The 19,088-nt window shown below is 32.2% G+C and overlaps 1 protein-coding gene across 1 annotated transcript; it reads left to right on the plus strand.

Annotated features, from left to right (window-relative positions):
* Positions 1-1,772, plus strand: LOC100801566 (protein tfg-1). The gene has a single exon (XM_003543075.5). The coding sequence runs from the start codon at positions 250-252 to the stop codon at positions 1,570-1,572; it is 1,323 nt and encodes a 440-aa protein (XP_003543123.1). The 5' UTR covers positions 1-249; the 3' UTR covers positions 1,573-1,772.
* Positions 1,773-19,088: the final 17,316 nt, after the last annotated feature.

The following is a 19,088-nucleotide window of genomic DNA, read 5'->3' on the forward strand; positions in this document are numbered from 1 at the left end:
TAAATCAACTGGATATCTAATTAGATATTAATTTATCTCACAACCCACTTTCTCCTACATAATAGTATAAACGAGTTTCCAGTATAGTAGAGCAGGATAAAATATCACGGGATCGAATTGAATTAAGATATTTGAAAAGCAAAGCTAAGAAGAAATGAGAAAATAAAAAGGATAGCATATCATATGATATCAGAAGTGAGTGTCTCATAATGGAAGCATAACAGCGAAGTGATCCAAAGAAGAAGAAGGATGCAGGAGAACTACTCATACCAATCGTATCCAGATTCCGGCGAGTCCTCACCACGATCCAGAGAGATAGACTTCGACAACCCTCCTCCATGGGACGACCAAAACTACAAAGCCAAGTTCATGTGCAGCTACGGCGGCAAGATCCTCCCTCGCTCCCACGACAACCAGCTCTCCTACGTCGCCGGCGAGACCAAAATTCTCGCCGTCGACCGCTCCATCAAGTTCTCCGCCATGCTCGCCAAACTCTCCGCCCTCTGCGACGCCCCAGACAACAACAACCTCACCTTCAAGTACCAGCTTCCCGGCGAAGACCTCGACGCCCTCATCTCCGTCACCAACGACGACGACCTCGATCACATGATGCACGAATACGATCGCCTCTATCGCGCTTCCGCTAGACCCTCCCGCATGCGACTATTCCTCTTTCCCTCCGATACTCTTCCTTCCCCTCCACCTGCTGCTTCTGCTCCACACGATTCGGTTATCAAACCTAATAACGTCGATTTTCTCTTCGGTCTCCAGCCTCAGCCACCACCTATTGATGTCAAATTCAATGATCCGCTGCCGGAGCCCGTGGCGCCGCCGCCGGAGCATCCGTTGCGATTCAATTTTAACCCTGCGGTCTCGGATCCGAGCGCGATTCAGCGCCAGTTGCAGCAACTGCAAATTGCGGAGAACGAGCAAGCTGCGCATCGGAGGAAGGGTGAGGATAATTACCCCGCCGGTGATTACTACGTTCAAAAAGTGCCTGAGAAGTTCCCCCCACCGAATTTTCTGGCAAGCTCGCCGGGTTATTGGCCTGAAAAACATGTTTCCGGCGACGTTTATCCTCCGGCTGTGACGGCTACGTCCGGCGGAGGGGAACCGTCGGTTTATATGGTTCCGGCGCCGGGGACGTTCTATCATGCACCGGTTATGCGGCCTCCACCTCCAGCAACTCAGGGATACTACACCGTGCAACGAATGGGTTCCGATAATTACCGTGAAGCGCCGGTGTACGGCGGTGTTCCGCCGCCAAAAGCGGCGGTTCCGGCGAGTATGGCGCCAGCCCAGCAGCCGATTAAGGCTCCCGCGTATACGGAAGGATTCGGAATGGTTCGGCCAGGTGGGATAGTGGATAATACTGGTGTTCCGTACGCGCAGGTGGCGTACGATAGTGGAAGTGGGAGACAGGTTTATTATACTGCGCCCGGTGGTGGTGTAACGCACGCTCCTCCGTACCATGGGGTTTTTCCGCCCGTAACCGCTGATATGAGACTGGGAGGGGTTTCGTTTGGTCAGGATGTTAAAGTCATAAGCAAGCTTACCCAAGGTTCAGTCTGATCATTATCGAACAAAAAAATAAAAATAATAGTTCAGTATGATTATGATTATGGTTATCGCTAAATATGTTTTTTTTTTTTGCTATCTTGTTCGTAATCCTATTTATGTAATAGGAATACTATTAGCTTTTAGTTTTTCGCTTGCTATTGTTGTACACAATGTTGCCGATGATGGTTATAACTTATACCATGTTATTCCTATGGTTTTGTGTAGACTTCTTTCTGTGCTGCTAATTTGTGTCTTGATAATGTTTTTTTTCTTTTTAAGTTTTAACAGTTATACTTGAATTAATTCCCAAGATTTCATTATCTTATATATATGGTGTGTGTGACATCAGAATGCTTGTCCCGCATAATTCGACCGCCATGGATAAGGGCTTGTCAAATGTTGAATCATGCTCTTCCTTCTCTCATCTCTATCTTTAGCAATGATGTTTTCGGTGCTTACTTTCTTGGTACTAGTTGGTATGATCTCCTAGGTTCTTTGGTGCCCCATATTATATATTATATGTACCTTCGATTAACGAAGAAACACTACTAAACATCCTTTAATGATCACGCCGATATCTGGCCATTATTACGCCATCATGTTTAAGAAATCATACCGTAAAAAGAAAAAGAACGTGATAGGCATTTCCACTCTTCTCGCCTATTTACGTCTAATCATACCCTGTCTTTGTTTGGCCTCTAGAGATCTGCTTCAACAATATAATATATGCCGATAACAAATTTTTTTAAGAAAATTGGAAGTTTATCTACCAATAAGATGTTTGGCCTCTACTTATTTTAATTTAATAAAATAAATAAATTTACACTTTTCCACTTTATAAATCTATTCTTTTTATTGTTTGCTACCCTTCAATTGAGTTTAGAATCATATCCCCCTATTAAGACTCTCAAAATTTGATATTGAAGGTCATGATTAAAAGTTTCCTCTTTTCTTTGAAAAACAGTTACCATCATTTGAAGTTCTTTCTATTGAACATTGATCAGTTAAGGTAACTTAGAAGAGCTTTTCGCATATTCAAATGCTATTTGTTGGAGGGTCTTCCTTTTTCTCTTTAAAGCCGTCAATTTATTGTTTTTAACTTTAAAATGACATTTTATTTATTATCATTAATCACAGTAATCAGTATATTAATCAACTTGATCTGTTCTTATGATCGCATGTTAACTTATACTAATTAAGAGGTATCGCTGATATTGAAAAAAGAGTTCAGACAATGTGAAGTTTTAAAAAGATCATTCGGTGAAAACCTATGAAGCATCGAAATGGACACCGGACACGACACGGATACAGACACGTGGACATCTGTAATGTCCAAAATATAGAACGTAGTATGGATGTCATGTCGGTATCGGATACTGACACAGACGCGTGTCAGACACCGGACACGACAAGGAACTGGAGTGTCCGTATTTCATAGGTGAAAATAGATGAATAATCAAAAAGTTGTTCAAAATGACAGAAAGGGCGTTCACATCCGGAAATTAAAGAATTGTCATGGTCTTGGTCCACCTTCTATCCTAGACTTTGAGTGTGCATCAAAGGTTACACAAGGGAACAAAAGTGTTGCAATCACACCTCTGATATTATGGCCAATTAAGATAATTTTGGATAGAACCTTTTTGATTTCCCATATAGATATAGTACCAGCGTTTGACGTGTGCTCCGGGTTTAGTTAGACGCTCACATCCAAAATGATAATTATTTCGCTATGCTAGAAAAAACAAAAAGGGGAGCCATAACAGGTGGAAATTTCGTTTTTCCAATACCATCCATGTGTGCGTTTTCTCGAGAATCAAACGCCCATGATTGCCCCCACCACATCTTCCTTTGAATTTAAGTAGAAGGGTGAGTCTCTTTCACCCCATTTTTTCTTCAACATTCATTATAGCTTCACACTAGCACAAGTCGCTGTTTTGATGACATACTTCGAGGCACCGTGGCGCAGGCGCCAATCTGTGTTGGAAAGGTGGAGGGAGTTGTTACTATATTTTGATTATTTTTTATATAAATAAATGACAACAAGTATCTTATAGAAATTGCTTTAAAAACTAAAAATGCAAAACATTATTAAGAGTTTAATTTTATATACTGTAAGTATAAATATATTTAATAAATATGTGACACAAGCAAAGCAGCTAACTGCTTGTTAGCGTTCCTTACTAAAATACTAAATTCATGACTTAGTGTATGTTTTGGATTGTTGTTTACAAGCACCAAACATCTGTTTACTTTCCATTGTACACAATTGAACATTTTTTTAAACACACCCTTAATCATCTGCTTTATAATTGCACCCACTTATTTAACTTCGCTGTTGTTTTTCTTTTATTTACTAAAATAGTTTAAGAAACTTCACATAAGCGAAAATTTTTGCATAAAGTAAATTACTAAACTTGATCACTAAATTGGCTTTTATATTTATATTTTATCTGGTAAGAAAAAAAAAATGTTCTAAGAATTCATGCCTGTGACAGTTTAGTAACTGTCTATGTTTAATTTGACATTTTTTTCAATCTAATAACTAACCGGTATGATTACATGATGCCATATATAATATATTTATTCTAAAATTGTATGATATGATATTCTTAAAGTACGTGTAAATGTCATGAATATTAAATTTATGCAGTGTAAATAAGACTCTTCTACGTTTAGAACTAAATTTGTCAATTGAATCACACATGATAGTCATCTATTTTCTAATTTAATACAATATTTAACACAAATTTCTGAAGTAAACCAAAACAAAAGCTGTGTATTAATATTCTTTATATTAACGAAGTGAAAAAGAGATGGAAAAATGGGTAGTTACTACTAAGCAAGGTGGGCAAACAATAAAAGAGAAGCATGTTAGCAAATTATATATTTTAAAAGAATAAAGTTATAACTTATTAACACATTTCTTAAAAACAAACAGATATAGACTAGCTAGGAAATTCCAGAAACATGATTTGAAAGAAATGAAAGGTGAGGTTAATAACTACACCATGAGCAGTTGGCTGTTGAACTGCAAAAGGTCTTTATCCATAAATAAGTAATAGATCATTAATTAGTTCAGGATGCCATCCAACTGTCAGAACACAAGGTTATATGGAAATGGGACACATATTGAAGCCATGTTTCTGAATGTAGGAGAGTCATTGCTGAGTAAGATCAAACCAAATTCCAGTTGTCAAGTCAAGCAAGAAGGGAGAAAATAGCTAAATGATTCTCCTTAACCAGGTCAATATAAGAGAAACAGGACTAGTAGTTTCTTGCAAATTACAACTTTGAATTAGACCCTACACCAGGCTTACGCTATACAAGCTTTAAATATAATATGATGATTGAGTTTGTTTCGATTTAATCAGGTTGAAAGTTTTGAATTTCAATATCAAACCAAAAAAAAAAAAAAATCAATTCAATTACTCAACTCATTAACTCAATATCAAATTGATCAGTAGTTTTCTTTCATCTTCCGCCCCTCTCTTATCTAAGGTCGACACAGCGTATCTGGTGTTTTTATTTTTTATTTATATTTTTTTGACGGGGCGTATCTGGTGTCTTTGTTTAAATTATAAAATGTGTTCATCTTTTGTATTTGTTTTTATTTATTTATATATGTCGTTTTTCTATTTTATAATTCTTCATGAAGCTTCCTAGAAGTCTGTGAAGAAATTGTATAAACTTCAAAATATAAACTTGGGGTGATTAGATGTTATTTTAGTAAAAACTTAAAATAATTGAAGTGTTATCAAATTTTAAGGTTATAGCTGTATAAAAAATTTAAAGTTTTTTTTTACAGTAAAAAAAAATTAAGGTTATGCCACACTGCAGAGCTTAATTGACTAATGGCAATAACAAGGACCCTACAGTTGGATTTGAATGCCGCTTTTGTGGGCTTTATAAAAAGCACTATACAGTAAAGACCCTGAATTTGGGCTACTTCAAAACCTCTGGACCAGTTTCGTTTACGTGGAAAACCTTTCAAGTTTGCTATTTGATTCCCCTTTTTACTCTTTGTATTCCAGTTCTTTATATAACTTTTCATATCTAAATTTAGCACGTGTAATTGATAATTAGGAAGCAACACAAGTTATAGGAAAAAAAAAAGAAAGGAAAATGAAATAAATTTTTCCAAAAGCTAAATTAACTTGTACAGAAGCTAATTTGTAAAAACTCTTGCATATTAGCTTCTTCAAAAAATAATTTTTAACTTATGCATATATTACTTTTAATTTCTAGAGAAGTTTATTTTATTTTATTTTTCTTATTTTTTATCTCAAGTGCTTAAGGAGAAATTTATCCCAACATTGGGTAACATGGAATGATTACTTAGGTGAAACCAAAGCTTTAAACTATTTATATATGCTATTTGTGATTATTTACATTCTTGATATTGTTTTCAAATTTGTTTTATCTCTTTCCTTCTTTTCTTTCATCACTTTCTTTATTATTAGTGTAAGATTCATCTCAACATATTGTTTAAATAATTAAGGATTCAGCAATCGTAACACTTGCCGAGTAGTCTCAAGACGATACTTTGGGTTTTAAGAACTCAATTTTCCTATTTGTCAACGAATAAACTTGTTGGATAAACACAACAATTACTTGAGCAAGGGGGTTTCAGAGGACTTGTACCTTAATATCTAGTGCATTGTGAAATTCTCTCTGTTTTAGTAGTTTTTATTTTTCTATTATGATTCTCTACTGTTCTGATTTAGTTTAGCTTAGGCCTTAGTGTAAGGTTGAGCTTAAACACTGAAATTTTAGAAGGTTAAAAGTTAAAAGGAGATACACTTAAAACAGCAATCTCACTTTATATTATGGCACGATTCAGTGTACTTGTCGAATTTGCATCAGACGTCTTATTGCAGCCACTAAGCATCCCCTTTCTGACTTAATCAATAGGCTTCTCAAAACGAGATCTGGATGATCTTAAATCAGTGTACCCTCCGAGTAAATTCTATTCAACTAATCACATAGACTCCTATACATCAAGTATTAACAGAGCACACTGATTTCTGCATAAAAATAATTCGTCAAGAACCAAATAATCTATAAAGGTCTAAAGTTGTGAATAAAAGCAACTAACATTAAAGAAACACAGCCAATTGGCCCGTCCATTATATATCTAAATATCCTTTAATAGTACATAGTATCCGCCCAACTTAGCTTCCTCGGGTAGCTTGATCATTCCGCTGATTAAAGAGGGGCACCCCACAACCTCAATTGATGTATTACTCATTGATGTACAAAATAGCTTCTTTTTTTTGTTGATCAGTTGTATATAGATAGATTTTTTACTCCATGATTCCTTCCTTCCTTCACCAATAGGCAAGGCTATTTGAGGCACGTTATAGCAACCCACCCATTGGCCCCAAATGTGAAAACTTACACAGACAGAACCAATATGTTAATTATGAAATTTGTGTATATATATTAAAGATTAAATAATGACCTGAGCGGGAGCGATTAATTTAGCAAAAAAATTTGTGTTTGATTTTCACCGTATGTAAATTTTCTTGAGTCAACGACACGACAGTCACGTATTGCAAACGAGATCATAATATCTGACCTAGGACAAAAAAAGATTAAATAATCACCTATCTAATTTAATTACTCAAGTTTAAGTAGTTGTTAGATTCTTAAATAATCACTCTAGTTATTGTTATACTAATTAAAGTTTCCATAAAGAAGATACAAGACACAGTAATAGCGTGTGCCACTGTGAAAGGAATATATTCGAGACCTTAAAGCTTATACTAACCCAAAATGCTAAGATAAGTACCATTCCCCACGAATAGCAAGCACCCTCAAAAGAAAATGATTTTAAATAGCGTTCCACAGTTGCAACTGTAATTATCACCGTATTAACCTCAATTTTCCACAATTACCCATAATATAATGGGTTTTTTGACTCACCCCAATCATAACTGCCATTGTAATTTAAAACCATGCTATGGAGTCCGGTCTCAACATGTGAGTGCTTTTTGGACTCAAACTTTGTATTCACATGGGACACCACACAACGCCAAGCCTTTTTTCTAGTTTCTAACCTTTTTATTAATTACTCCGAGTGGTGAAAGAAGCTTCGGAAGAAAGAGAAGCTGCACAAGAGTATTCTTGCCCTCGAATCACGCCACGTGTGAAAAAGGAGGTGCAGACTTTTTGAGATGTTCTTGCAGTTTTATTTAGGAATAGTAATTAAATAGCCATCTTCCTCTGGAATCCATAGCCCAAAAAAAAAGGCAGGAGTTGTTTTTAGATCATATTGTTCAATTATTCTTCTTCTAAGATGGTGGCGGTGGCCGGTGGATATAACTTTTTGCCAAGTAACGCTATAAAGAAAGAAAAGTATAATAGTAGCATCTAATAGTGACTGTGAAGTAACATGCCAACATCCAATTGGGTGTGAAATGAAATGAAATGAAATGCTATTTCTGGATCTTTCTTCTTAATTCTCTCCACCAATTATACTCTCCCTTCCTTCTATTGTGTGTATATAAATATACGTCAAACCCTTGTATTCAAACCTAAATCCAAGTTCTCTGTCTTCCAAGCAATATTTTTTTTTGGGTCTATCTGGTTTTTGCAAAGGGTGTTAATTAATCTTGCTAAGATGAGTGAGATCAAATATGGCTATCCATATCCAGCTCAAGGTAGGTTTCAGTTTTCAGCCTTCAAATTATGCTCAATCCTGGCCTTCTTACCATATGGTCTTTTGAATTTCATTAATCCTCTTTCTTCTTTGTATGGCAGATAATAAAAGAAGTTATTTAGTTGCTAGTTGATCATTTTTTGTCCCCTGCATATGTCATTGCCTGAATATGAAACATTTTTTAATTTGTATTTTTGTCAATTATTACTGAATAGTTGTTGTTGTTGTCCCACACAGGTCCTTATCAGGGGCCGCCTCCGGTGGCAGCACCTCCACAGTACTATGCTGCTCCACCGCCTAGAAGAGAACCAGGTTTCCTTGAGGGATGGTAAGCTATTGCATAGGAAAGGATTTGCTCTTCAAATTAACCAAAAGTAACATTAAGTTTTGGTTTAAATTTTTTTTAGCTCTTCAAATTTGAGCTTAATCTCAAAATTAAAAATGACTATTTTCCTTTTTTTAATTTGAAAATAATTTACTTTTAATTCTTACAATCATTTTTTTATCATTTTAGTCTTAAAATAAGGATCAAAAGTAAACTATTTCTAAATTGAAAATAATTATTTTTAAAATAAACTAGAACCAAATTTAAGAGAGAAAAAGATATTTAACCCTAAGATTTTTACTTTTGATTCTACCATAGATATTCTTTTCTTGTTCAATGCTCCTCTTAACTTTGTCTTTGTTTTTTCCCCAATTGGCAGCCTAGCGGCTTTGTGTTGCTGTTGCCTCTTGGACGAGTGCTGCTGTGACCCAACTATTGTTTTTGCTAGCTAATGCTAATGCTATGACTTTACCATACAGGGAAAGACACTTATTGTAACAATATTTTGATTTAACAGTTGCTATTGTTTAGTGGATCCCATCAAATTATTACGCATGAATGAGTAGTAATCAATATGTTGTTTTTTTCATCTTGTATTGTTATATTTAAATGAGTATTTTCCTTTGGTCATGTCCTTGTTCTTTTTAAAATAAAATACAGCATCATTATTGAACATCTGGTACAATCTTAAAAAAAATAGTACACATAAAATTATGCATAATTATGTTTTGTCATTCACTTGTTTTTTTTATCATATATATATATATAAGAAAAATCTTCTAGCAACAAAGAAAATTAGAAAAACAATCCTCTACTTTAATTATTCAAAAACATTTTCCAATAAAATAAAATGGAAAGACTTGATGGATGAAAGTTTTGGTGATAAAGCTTGAAAAGATAAGTATTGTTAAAAACCTTGTTCTTTTACCCTTTCCTTCCTTGGATACGTGTACATAACAGGGTTGTAAACCTATGTAATGAACGAAAAATATCCAATAAACTTTGTTCTGTTATTGCGTTTGAGGAAGGATTCGCGTGAGACTATTTTTTTAGTTGAGGGTGATAGATGAAATGATCTTCAAAATAGTTATTTCAAGATTTAATGATCTGCTGATGACTTCGAAGAAAATAAAGATTTAAACTGCTGTTATTATAAATTAAATGACTAGAATTACAGTTTATTCATATTATGATCATTTAATATTGAGTAAATCCTCAATGACTAAAGATTGCTAAAAAAATATCAATAATTTTTAAGCGTCGCATCATGGGATGGACAAGTAGTTGTTATTAATTTAAATTAGGAAATACATAATAAACTATATTAAATGTTTTATTGATTTTGATACTTGTTCGTTAACAATGCTATTATTTATTTTGATACTTCTAATAGTCACATTCCCCGCTCCTTCAAGTATTATAATTTTGTTGTCTGCAAACCTTACTTTACTTTTTTTCATTGCATCAAAATTGACAAGTCAGTCCCTATGTCCAATCATATGGTTTGAGCATCCAGAATCTATGTACCAGGCTTCATTATTATGAGTTTCTGAATCGATAACCATCATCAGCGTCAAGGGTTGTTCGTCAGAGTTTGCTTCATTCTCTTTCTTGGCCATATGTGCTTGATAATCATTGTGTGACTGATTCCCCCTGTGATCTATGCTACTTGGTGCGATTACACACTCTGTTGAAAAATGTCCTATCTAATTGCAATTGAAACATTTGATTCTTTTCCTGTCAATTGTCTTTTTCCATTTTTTTCTCTCCTCTCCAGTTACTGAAATTCCTTTTTCTGTTAGAGCTTTTTGGTTGGTCTTCTTCATTCTTTCCTTGTTCTTAATTTTGTGTGTTTCTTTTAAAGCCACTTCTGAAATTTTCCCCACGTCCACGACCTCTAAAATTACCTTTGGAATTATTGCCTACTCTCTTTTATGTATGAGCCTACAACGCCTGATGATCCCCTGGCTTCTCTATTTCTCTGTTCATGTGCTTCAAGAAAACCTTGAAGTTCTTCTACTGTTATTTCCTTAAGTTTCTTGGATTCTTCAATGACTACGACAATGTGATCGAACTTGGGATTAAGAGTTCTCAGGATCTTTTCTACAATTGTTTGGTTTGAAATCTTCTCACCACAGTTCTTCATAGCATTTGTGTGAATGATGATTCTATTGAAGAAATCAGCTATCTTTTCATTGTTCTCCATTTACATCAATTCATATTGATGCCTCATCATTTGTAGTTTCACCTTCTTCAATTGTTCTGCACCCTCATTACATTTCTTCAAGATCTTCCATGCTTCTCGTGAAGTTGCACGCCTGCAATCTTCTCAAAGTGTGCATCATCTACACACTGATGAATCAAAACTGTAGCTTTACAATCTTTCTTCTTGTTTTCTTTGTAAAGGGCTTTCTGTGCTTCTTAGAGCCTTCAGTGATTGTGGGATAACCTTCCTCAACAATTTCAATCACTTCTTGATAACCCAAAGTTACCTTCCCATCGATCCCAATTCTTGCCATTGAGGACGAGAAGATTCGCAGAAAAATTTTCACCAATTGATCCCATTTCTTATGTCCCTTAACCTGCTTTTGATATCACTGTGTTGGAGAAAAAAAGAATGTAACGGAAAAAAATACAAAAAAACTGTTTCTGAATTCTGATGAATAATACTTATACAACGGTGATAACTATCTATTTATAACAATCAATTTTTCGTAAAAATAGAAAAATACAAGTTGTTCTCATTTTCTAATTATAACGGTACTCCCTATTTAACCCCTTAACTATTTGAATCACTTTCTAACAACCACCTCGAGAGCATCATTACTCATGTGCTTGTCTTGGTATTGTTCGTGACTCGGGCGTTGCTTATATCTTGTCTTTCATTATGATACCTGGCATTTGGGGTCTGTAGCGTGGTATAAAGCTCTTTTATTCTTTAAATGTTACCAAACGTCTTGGTTGAAATGGATTCCCAAATTGCTTTGAACTTGGTCTGGTGGGGATGTGAATTTTTCTCACCATTGCTTTTCTCTTGTCAGGCACATCACTTTCTTGCTAAACTATATATGGTCATTCCGTAGACTTTGATGTTCAGGTTTTTTCCTGTCCCGCTGCCTCCTTTGTTCCCATCCCTCGGGGAAGAATCTTATCAAATTCCCCTCCCTTCTATGAATGTGTAATCTGTTTTGTTGGGCTTTTCCGTTTATTTCAATTACAAAAAAACAGTTTCCTCACGGAGGATCACTACTGATATTCACAATATATTATTAATTGGCATGGTTATTTTATTCTGATTGGTGCTATAGAGCGAGATTGGCAGAGGGAGACTACTTTATGTAAAATTGTTATCTAATGAACTTCGATAAGACACAATGAATAAACTAAAGCTTATACCGAAAAGTTTGGAAATTGAACCGCAGAATGGTAAAACAACTAGCATGAATAGACATTTTTGTCTCCATTTAAAATATGTGTGATATGGTGTAAAATTCATCTTAGATGATATACATCCATCTCACTATCAGAAGAAGCTTCAGAATGATCATGACCGGTCTCTGTCTACCCATCTCTCCTGTTTCATTCATTGAATATGTCATCATTATCACTTGGTGTATCTGGATGTATTGAATTTTTCTTAATAACCCACTTGGCCCTATTCCAATACTGGATCTAGCGTCTTTTCCCTTGTCTGGTGACCCTTCAAATATGTTCAATATAGGTTAGAGCCCTAATGTTGGATCGATTGCCTCTCCCCTGTGCTTGGGAGCCCCCGATTCTATCAATATGAGTAAGCTTGAGGAATAAATGGGTAAGCTCTGGATGGATAGTATTGAACTCCAAGATTGGCCATTGTTCAGGGAATGTGAATCTGTAGCTTTCACTTGAGTGTAGGGCTCAATATTCTCATTGGATTTTGTGCTAAGGGTGTGGTTGTTTTGGGAATGAGTTTTGTAAGGATGGTCAACCTTGTAAGAACTATTAAGAAGGACCAGTTCATCTCATGAAGTAAGAAACTTGCTAATTGCATATTGGAGTTGCTTTGTTGATTCTCTTGCCCGTTCTTATAACAATTTATTCTGATGCTTTTAGTCAAGTCCTCGATTCTTATAGTCTTACCCTTGGAGTGAGAAGTAAAGAAACACACTGTACTAAGTTGATTTTTCTTTTGTATTAAGTGAATATATTTAACGGTATATAATTGGAAACTTGTTTCCTAAAATATAAAAGAAATATAACTATCATAAAAAAAAAGTGAATTCCACCCAAAAAAAAAAAGTCATAAAAAATGTGATAAGAAAAAGTTCATTAAATAACTTCTTCGAATAACAAAGACTGACTTTCCATTTATTTGTAAAATGAGCTGTAATACCCTAAAAAGTGACTAGCAGAAAAGGACTATTAAGATTTAAGACTAAAATATAGTAATTGGTTAAGAGCACGAAATAATAGTACTAATTATTAATTAAGACTAAGAGACAGCGGTAGATATGGAGGTGCATTAATATCTGTCTGTCATACCCTTCCACCACGAAATTGGCAAATCCCATACATAATGAGACAGGTAGTTAGAGTCCTAGATATCCAATTTGGGTACTCCTCTCCTCTCTCCTCTCTCCTCCCAACAATTATATTATATATCTTTGTACCGTGAAAGCAAGCAAACTTTGACAGAGTTGTCTGCTACTTTTTCCCCCATATTTTGGATACTATAAAATTCACGGATTTACAATCATAAAACTAGTGACCCGAAACAAGAATTATCAATACAAGTTTTAGTCCAAGCTTGGAAGAGGATGGAAAGAAGTGTGAATGTATTGCCTGAATCGAAGAACCTGAACTTAGTGATCCTCAAATGTTCCTTCTACACTACACATGCCTTGACTTTCTCCATTTGGTGTTGAATATTTAGTTTTAGGTTGTTGGGTTTAATATGAATTGAGTTAAGCTTAAAGAGGAACTGCGCATTCGACATCTTGAAATTACTACATACTTTTGTGCGGGGTTTATGTATAAAAACTTTGAGATCTTAAATGAAATTTATATTTTTATAATTTATAAATATAAATTCTTATTTTTTTTTATTGATGACAAACTTATTAATTTAAGTTATTGTGGGCAAATGCCTCAAAATCAATTTCTCCGAGCCTCTCTTATATCTTGGGCTTTGGTAAAGAGGCTGTATGAGTCTTTTTACTTGTTTTTTTCTTTGTACTCTAACTCAGTCTGTTAAAAAAACAGAGAGGGGAACCCTGAGAAAAATACGAGTCACCAAGAGAAGAGAAAGCAGAGAAATGATTTTGTCCTTGTGCGTAATAAAACCCGTTATAATTTTAGGGATATAATAAAATTAACCTTAAATGATTTTTAGGAATGAAAATAAAATTAACCTTACATATTTTCAAAATATCATAAAAAATACTTTAATAAAATATTTCTACTAAAATGAATTAATATTTCCTAGTTTTAACTGAAAAATAAAGATATTATTCTACCATCATAGTAACAAATCACTAATAGATGAAAAAAAATTATAGAATCAAATCACTAACTAAAAATAATTTATTTCAAAGTTAAATAAAAAAATACTCATACGTATTTGGCGTCAAAATTGTAGAAATCACAAGTATATAGGGAAAAAAAAAACAAAATCTTAAACAATAAATGGTACATACAGAAAATGTTGATCACACATTCCAAATGCAAAACCAAACAAAAGTAAATGACGGAAGAGTAAAACAAAATTGCCACAATATCAAGCAAAGAACTGAAGAAGGACGATAAAGGACCAACCCAGGAAATCTCGTTGTACGAATAATTCATAAGTATAGTATAGGCGTATGTTGTAAAGAGACTGCAGACCAAAAAGAAAATGTTGAAAAGAGAGTTACAAAGTTGTCGAAGATGGTGAACAAGTGACAGAAAATAAATTAACTTGACATTTTTAAAGTTATGCAAATCATATATATATATATAAACCTTTTATGTTATAGTTATCAACATCAGGATAAAATATCTTCAATAAGAATTTTTTACCTTAAGAATCTCTATTCATCATATTTATCACTATTTTTATTCAAACGCTTTTTTTGGTTGGAGGTTGGATTCTAGAAAGAAAAAAATTCATAACCTTCTTTTTTTTCAAAAAAGTGTTTTTTTTTTCAAGTAAAATTCATTTTACTCAGAATAAAAAATAACAAAAGTTATTTGTATTTTATATGATATCATAGGACTCAAAAATTCAAAATGGATTCCTCTATTAAAGATATGGTTCTACTTTTTTTTTTTAAAAAAAAAAGGTTATGCTTCTACTGAGGGTTTTAAATATTTTTTATACAATATGACTTGAAATTATATTTTTCTTGTAAATTCGTTATGTATATTTTTTAAAAAAAATTGTAATTTTATGACATTTTCCTATAAAAAATTCTACAAAATTTGCTACAACTATTTTTAGAACAATATGATCAATTCCTTAAATATGGTGAAGAATTTCACATACACTTACAGAGTTTATGTTGAATAATTTTTAAAATGTTTTTTTATTTTTTTTATATAAAAAAAAACTTTACAGATAATTTTTCTAGTGTTGTTGATTCAATAGCAGACAAGGATATAAAAATCATAAAAAATAACCTAAAGATTTTTATTAATATAATTAATAAATATGTTTAATAATTAATTAATATTTAAAAAATATTATTAAATGTTTAAAATTTTGCCCATAAAAATATATTATCCAAAATAATACATTTAATTTATCTAAAATGATATATAACAGTTATAAACCTTTTTGTTCTTCACTTTTCATTAAATTTCTTTGTCCCTCAACTCAATATTATTTTTTTATTTAATTTTTCGTCTCTCTTTGTTTTATTTTTAGAAAATGTTGAGAGGAACGGCTTATTTTTGTGGAAAAATTATGTCATTTTTTATTTTATTTTTTCTCCTATAAGTGTCGATGCAGAAATTTATCCTAACATGTCATAAATAGGTTATATTTCTTTGTTTACAAGCATTTGTTTAAAATTATAGCTGGTTAACTAGATTTACTCTTGTATTTTTTTAAAAAAATCAAAAAATATATTAAAGAATAAATGATATTTTACCTTATTGTTATTTTTAAACATATGAAATTAAAATGAATTTTTCCTTGAAGTTTATAATTTTGGAAAAAAGTTTCTACATTCTTTTACCGGTTGTGTGTGAACATGCTATTTAATCATTTAATGTAGTTGATTCTTTTTTCTAATTGAGTGGTGACAGAATGTCATTCAAGATAGTTACTGATTCTACCTTAGAATTACGAATACTACAAGCATTCCCATTAACTGGGATTCTAGGAATGTCACCAGAGTTGGATGCTATTCTTTTGGACCAAAAATTTGTGTCTAATTAATAAAATGCCAGCAAATTAAGTGTCCAATGTATGGAAGAATCAAATAACATAGTAGAGAGAGAGGTATGCTATGCATGAGCTTAATTGCTTTTCTTTTCTGTTGCCATATGGCTTCCAACTCCGAAACTTAAATGCATCGGCGCATTGATTGCTAGAAACAATTTTTTTTGGTGAAAAAAAAAGGAATAAATTCAAAGCAAAAAGAAAAAATAGTCGGGGAATAAAAAGTCACAGATCTATAAATATTAGAAATATTAGTAATTAGTTTGGATAACAAGTTAATAATTTGCAAATCAGTTAAACCATATCCAAACTATGAGCAACCACGTGGATCGACTCTTTGTGAGCTTGGTATAACTTAATGGAGTACATGTTTGTTTAGACAAAAAAAAAAAAAAAGATCTAAACTGAATTCTGTATATTATATATTTGTAATATTAATGTAAGTCTCTAGTAGTTAAAATATATGCTTGGTTGAATTGATTTTTTTTCCGGAAATTTAAAAGGGTAGTTGATAGTAAGATGAGTAGGGAATAAATATTGATTTAATGGGAGATTATGACTTTCCAAAAATAAAATATATCTAGGAATAATTATTTTATTTATTTTATTACTTTTTTTAAATAGTTATTTTGATATCATGTAATAAATGTGGGATAAATTTCTTCAGTCTTATATTTCCAAAAATAAATATATAGCACTTGAAATAAAAGTCTCCTAAATATCTAGTGACAATGTAAATACTACTACATAATTTTCTTATTTATCAAAATAAAGATTAAATAGCAGTAAAAAAATAAAGATTAACTCAAAATTGCACTGTTCATTATTATCGTGTTTGAAGAAATTAATGATTTCACATACAGGCTTAAAAGGTTTACACCTAATGACATGAGATTGCATAATCCCATTCAGGGTATCTCTTTTGCGCATTAATACATAATAAAGATAAGTTAAAGAAAGGTCTAATTAACTGTGTTTGTAAGATCAGGCTGAAATATTTTGAATTTAATTATTACTTGTGTCATATCCAAGATTCGAGAATAGGAAAAGTGAAAAATTGACACCTTGAAATTAGTTGAAAATGTGAACAAAGAAGATAAGATCAATCCCCATTTTTTACCATTGTCTTTACTGTATAATAGAGATAATACGTAACTGCAATACATTTATACATCTACAGTTTTTTTATTTATTTATTTAAATACATCATTATATACACCTTTTAACTTCTGTATTCGCCACTGTATCTGCAGATACATAAGAATAAGTTATTAACTTAATTTAGAGATGATAAATAAAAAATGGTTTAATCATAAAATTGATGTAACTGGCAATTTTCATAAAATTGGATTAGAGTTGTATCAATAATCATAATAAGTTCTTAATTAGAAAACAATAAAGCTTTTTCTCAACGAATTAGTCATTCATGATTTTTTTTTATTGATTCTTAGAAAAAAAACGATTTTATGGATTGACCTAACCAATCTTGTTTAGGTGCTTCTAAAAACATATAACCTTTATTGGTTTCTTTGCAATCATGAGACTTGTCGTTGTGTACATTGGTCCAAATGCCTATTTAGACTTTTATTGGTGGAAAACTCAAGTAAGTGGTTCAAAATCAGGTTTAGTTACATGTTTTGTTTTTAAGTGAGTTTTATCTCAATTTTTTAATTTGGTACATTTTACCCTTAACTTTTAAGAATTTTGTGAATTTTATCTTTAGTCATTTTACTATTAACATAATTACTCATTTTACTTCTAACTTATTATTTTTTTGATAATTTTTATCCTTAACTTTTATACTTGTTAACAGATAATGACAAAGGATGAAATTTGCAAGTTTCTTAAAAGTTTAGGATAAAATATGCCAAATTAAAAAATCAAGGATAAAATTCACCAAAAAATAAGAAGTTAGGAATAAAAAATATTCTTTAAGTCTAAAAATTATACCACTTTTGTGTGATACATGGAGAAATTCACATTTAATGAAGCTAAATCCTCGTGCCATATCCCTAATTCTAAATGTGTGTGTCGTATTTAATACATTTGTATTAATTACTTCATTCTTTATTATATATGAGACTTAATTACCTAATTATTAAGATTAAGAAAAATGGTCAATGATAACAATAAATTTGTTTTAAATTTATAATTTTTTTAAAATTATCTTTGTCATTAATATTTCTCTTTTTTCTAATGATTTGCCAATAGGTTATATTTCTTCTCTTAATAAAGGATATTTTTAGTCTAAAAATACTTAATGCAAGAAATATGATAAATTGGATCTTTTGGAAAGTAATAAGTATCATTTCAAACTTAAGTCTTATAAATAGGAACGAAATGAGTAGTTGTTTATTTTTACTACATGTTTGATGACCGACACTTTTTTGGGGTATCCATTGACATGTTTGATGACTAGCGCGCCTTTTGGGGTGACAAACAACTTCAAAAGCTTTGAGAATCAACAATTAATTCTACGACTGGAATATTGTATTAACAAATGAATTACCTCAGTGTTGACAACGATCAAGAAGCAAGTTATGAATCATAATTTTATTTTGTCTTGAAAGAGACTCTTGGTTTAAGTATTTCAAATTGTTCTGGTAGTCACAAGGTCCAGCATCGCTTGGAAGTCAAGACTTATAAGTCGTTTATAAACACTCTTATCTCTCAACCACTGAGGTACCTTTTATAAGAATAAAATTATGACGATATATCTAGTATCTAAACGGACAATACCTTGTATACAAAAACTTCAACAATATTTGCAGATTTTAAGTCGAAACACAAATCATCTAATAACATAAGTCATAATCATCATCCTAACATCATTAATTTAAGCATAACTTTACGAAGAACTTTACGATAAAACTATATATATATATATATATACACACACATGATTGAGAGAGAAAGGATCTGTCTATTATTCATTTCAACTTATATTCCGACTAATTCCATAATTGATTTGTGAAGGAGCAGTGCAAACCAAATGATCAGATGTCTGAATAAATTGTAGACAAAATTTGTGTCTACATTGCAAATTTAAGAAATATAAATTAATTTTCAAATCTTAATATCATCACAGTAAAAAAAATCTTAATACCATTAAATATTATAAAAATTATTAAGGAGATACC

Source organism: Glycine max, chromosome 13, assembly GCF_000004515.6.
Source record: "Glycine max cultivar Williams 82 chromosome 13, Glycine_max_v4.0, whole genome shotgun sequence".
NCBI classification, from domain to species: domain Eukaryota; kingdom Viridiplantae; phylum Streptophyta; class Magnoliopsida; order Fabales; family Fabaceae; genus Glycine; species Glycine max.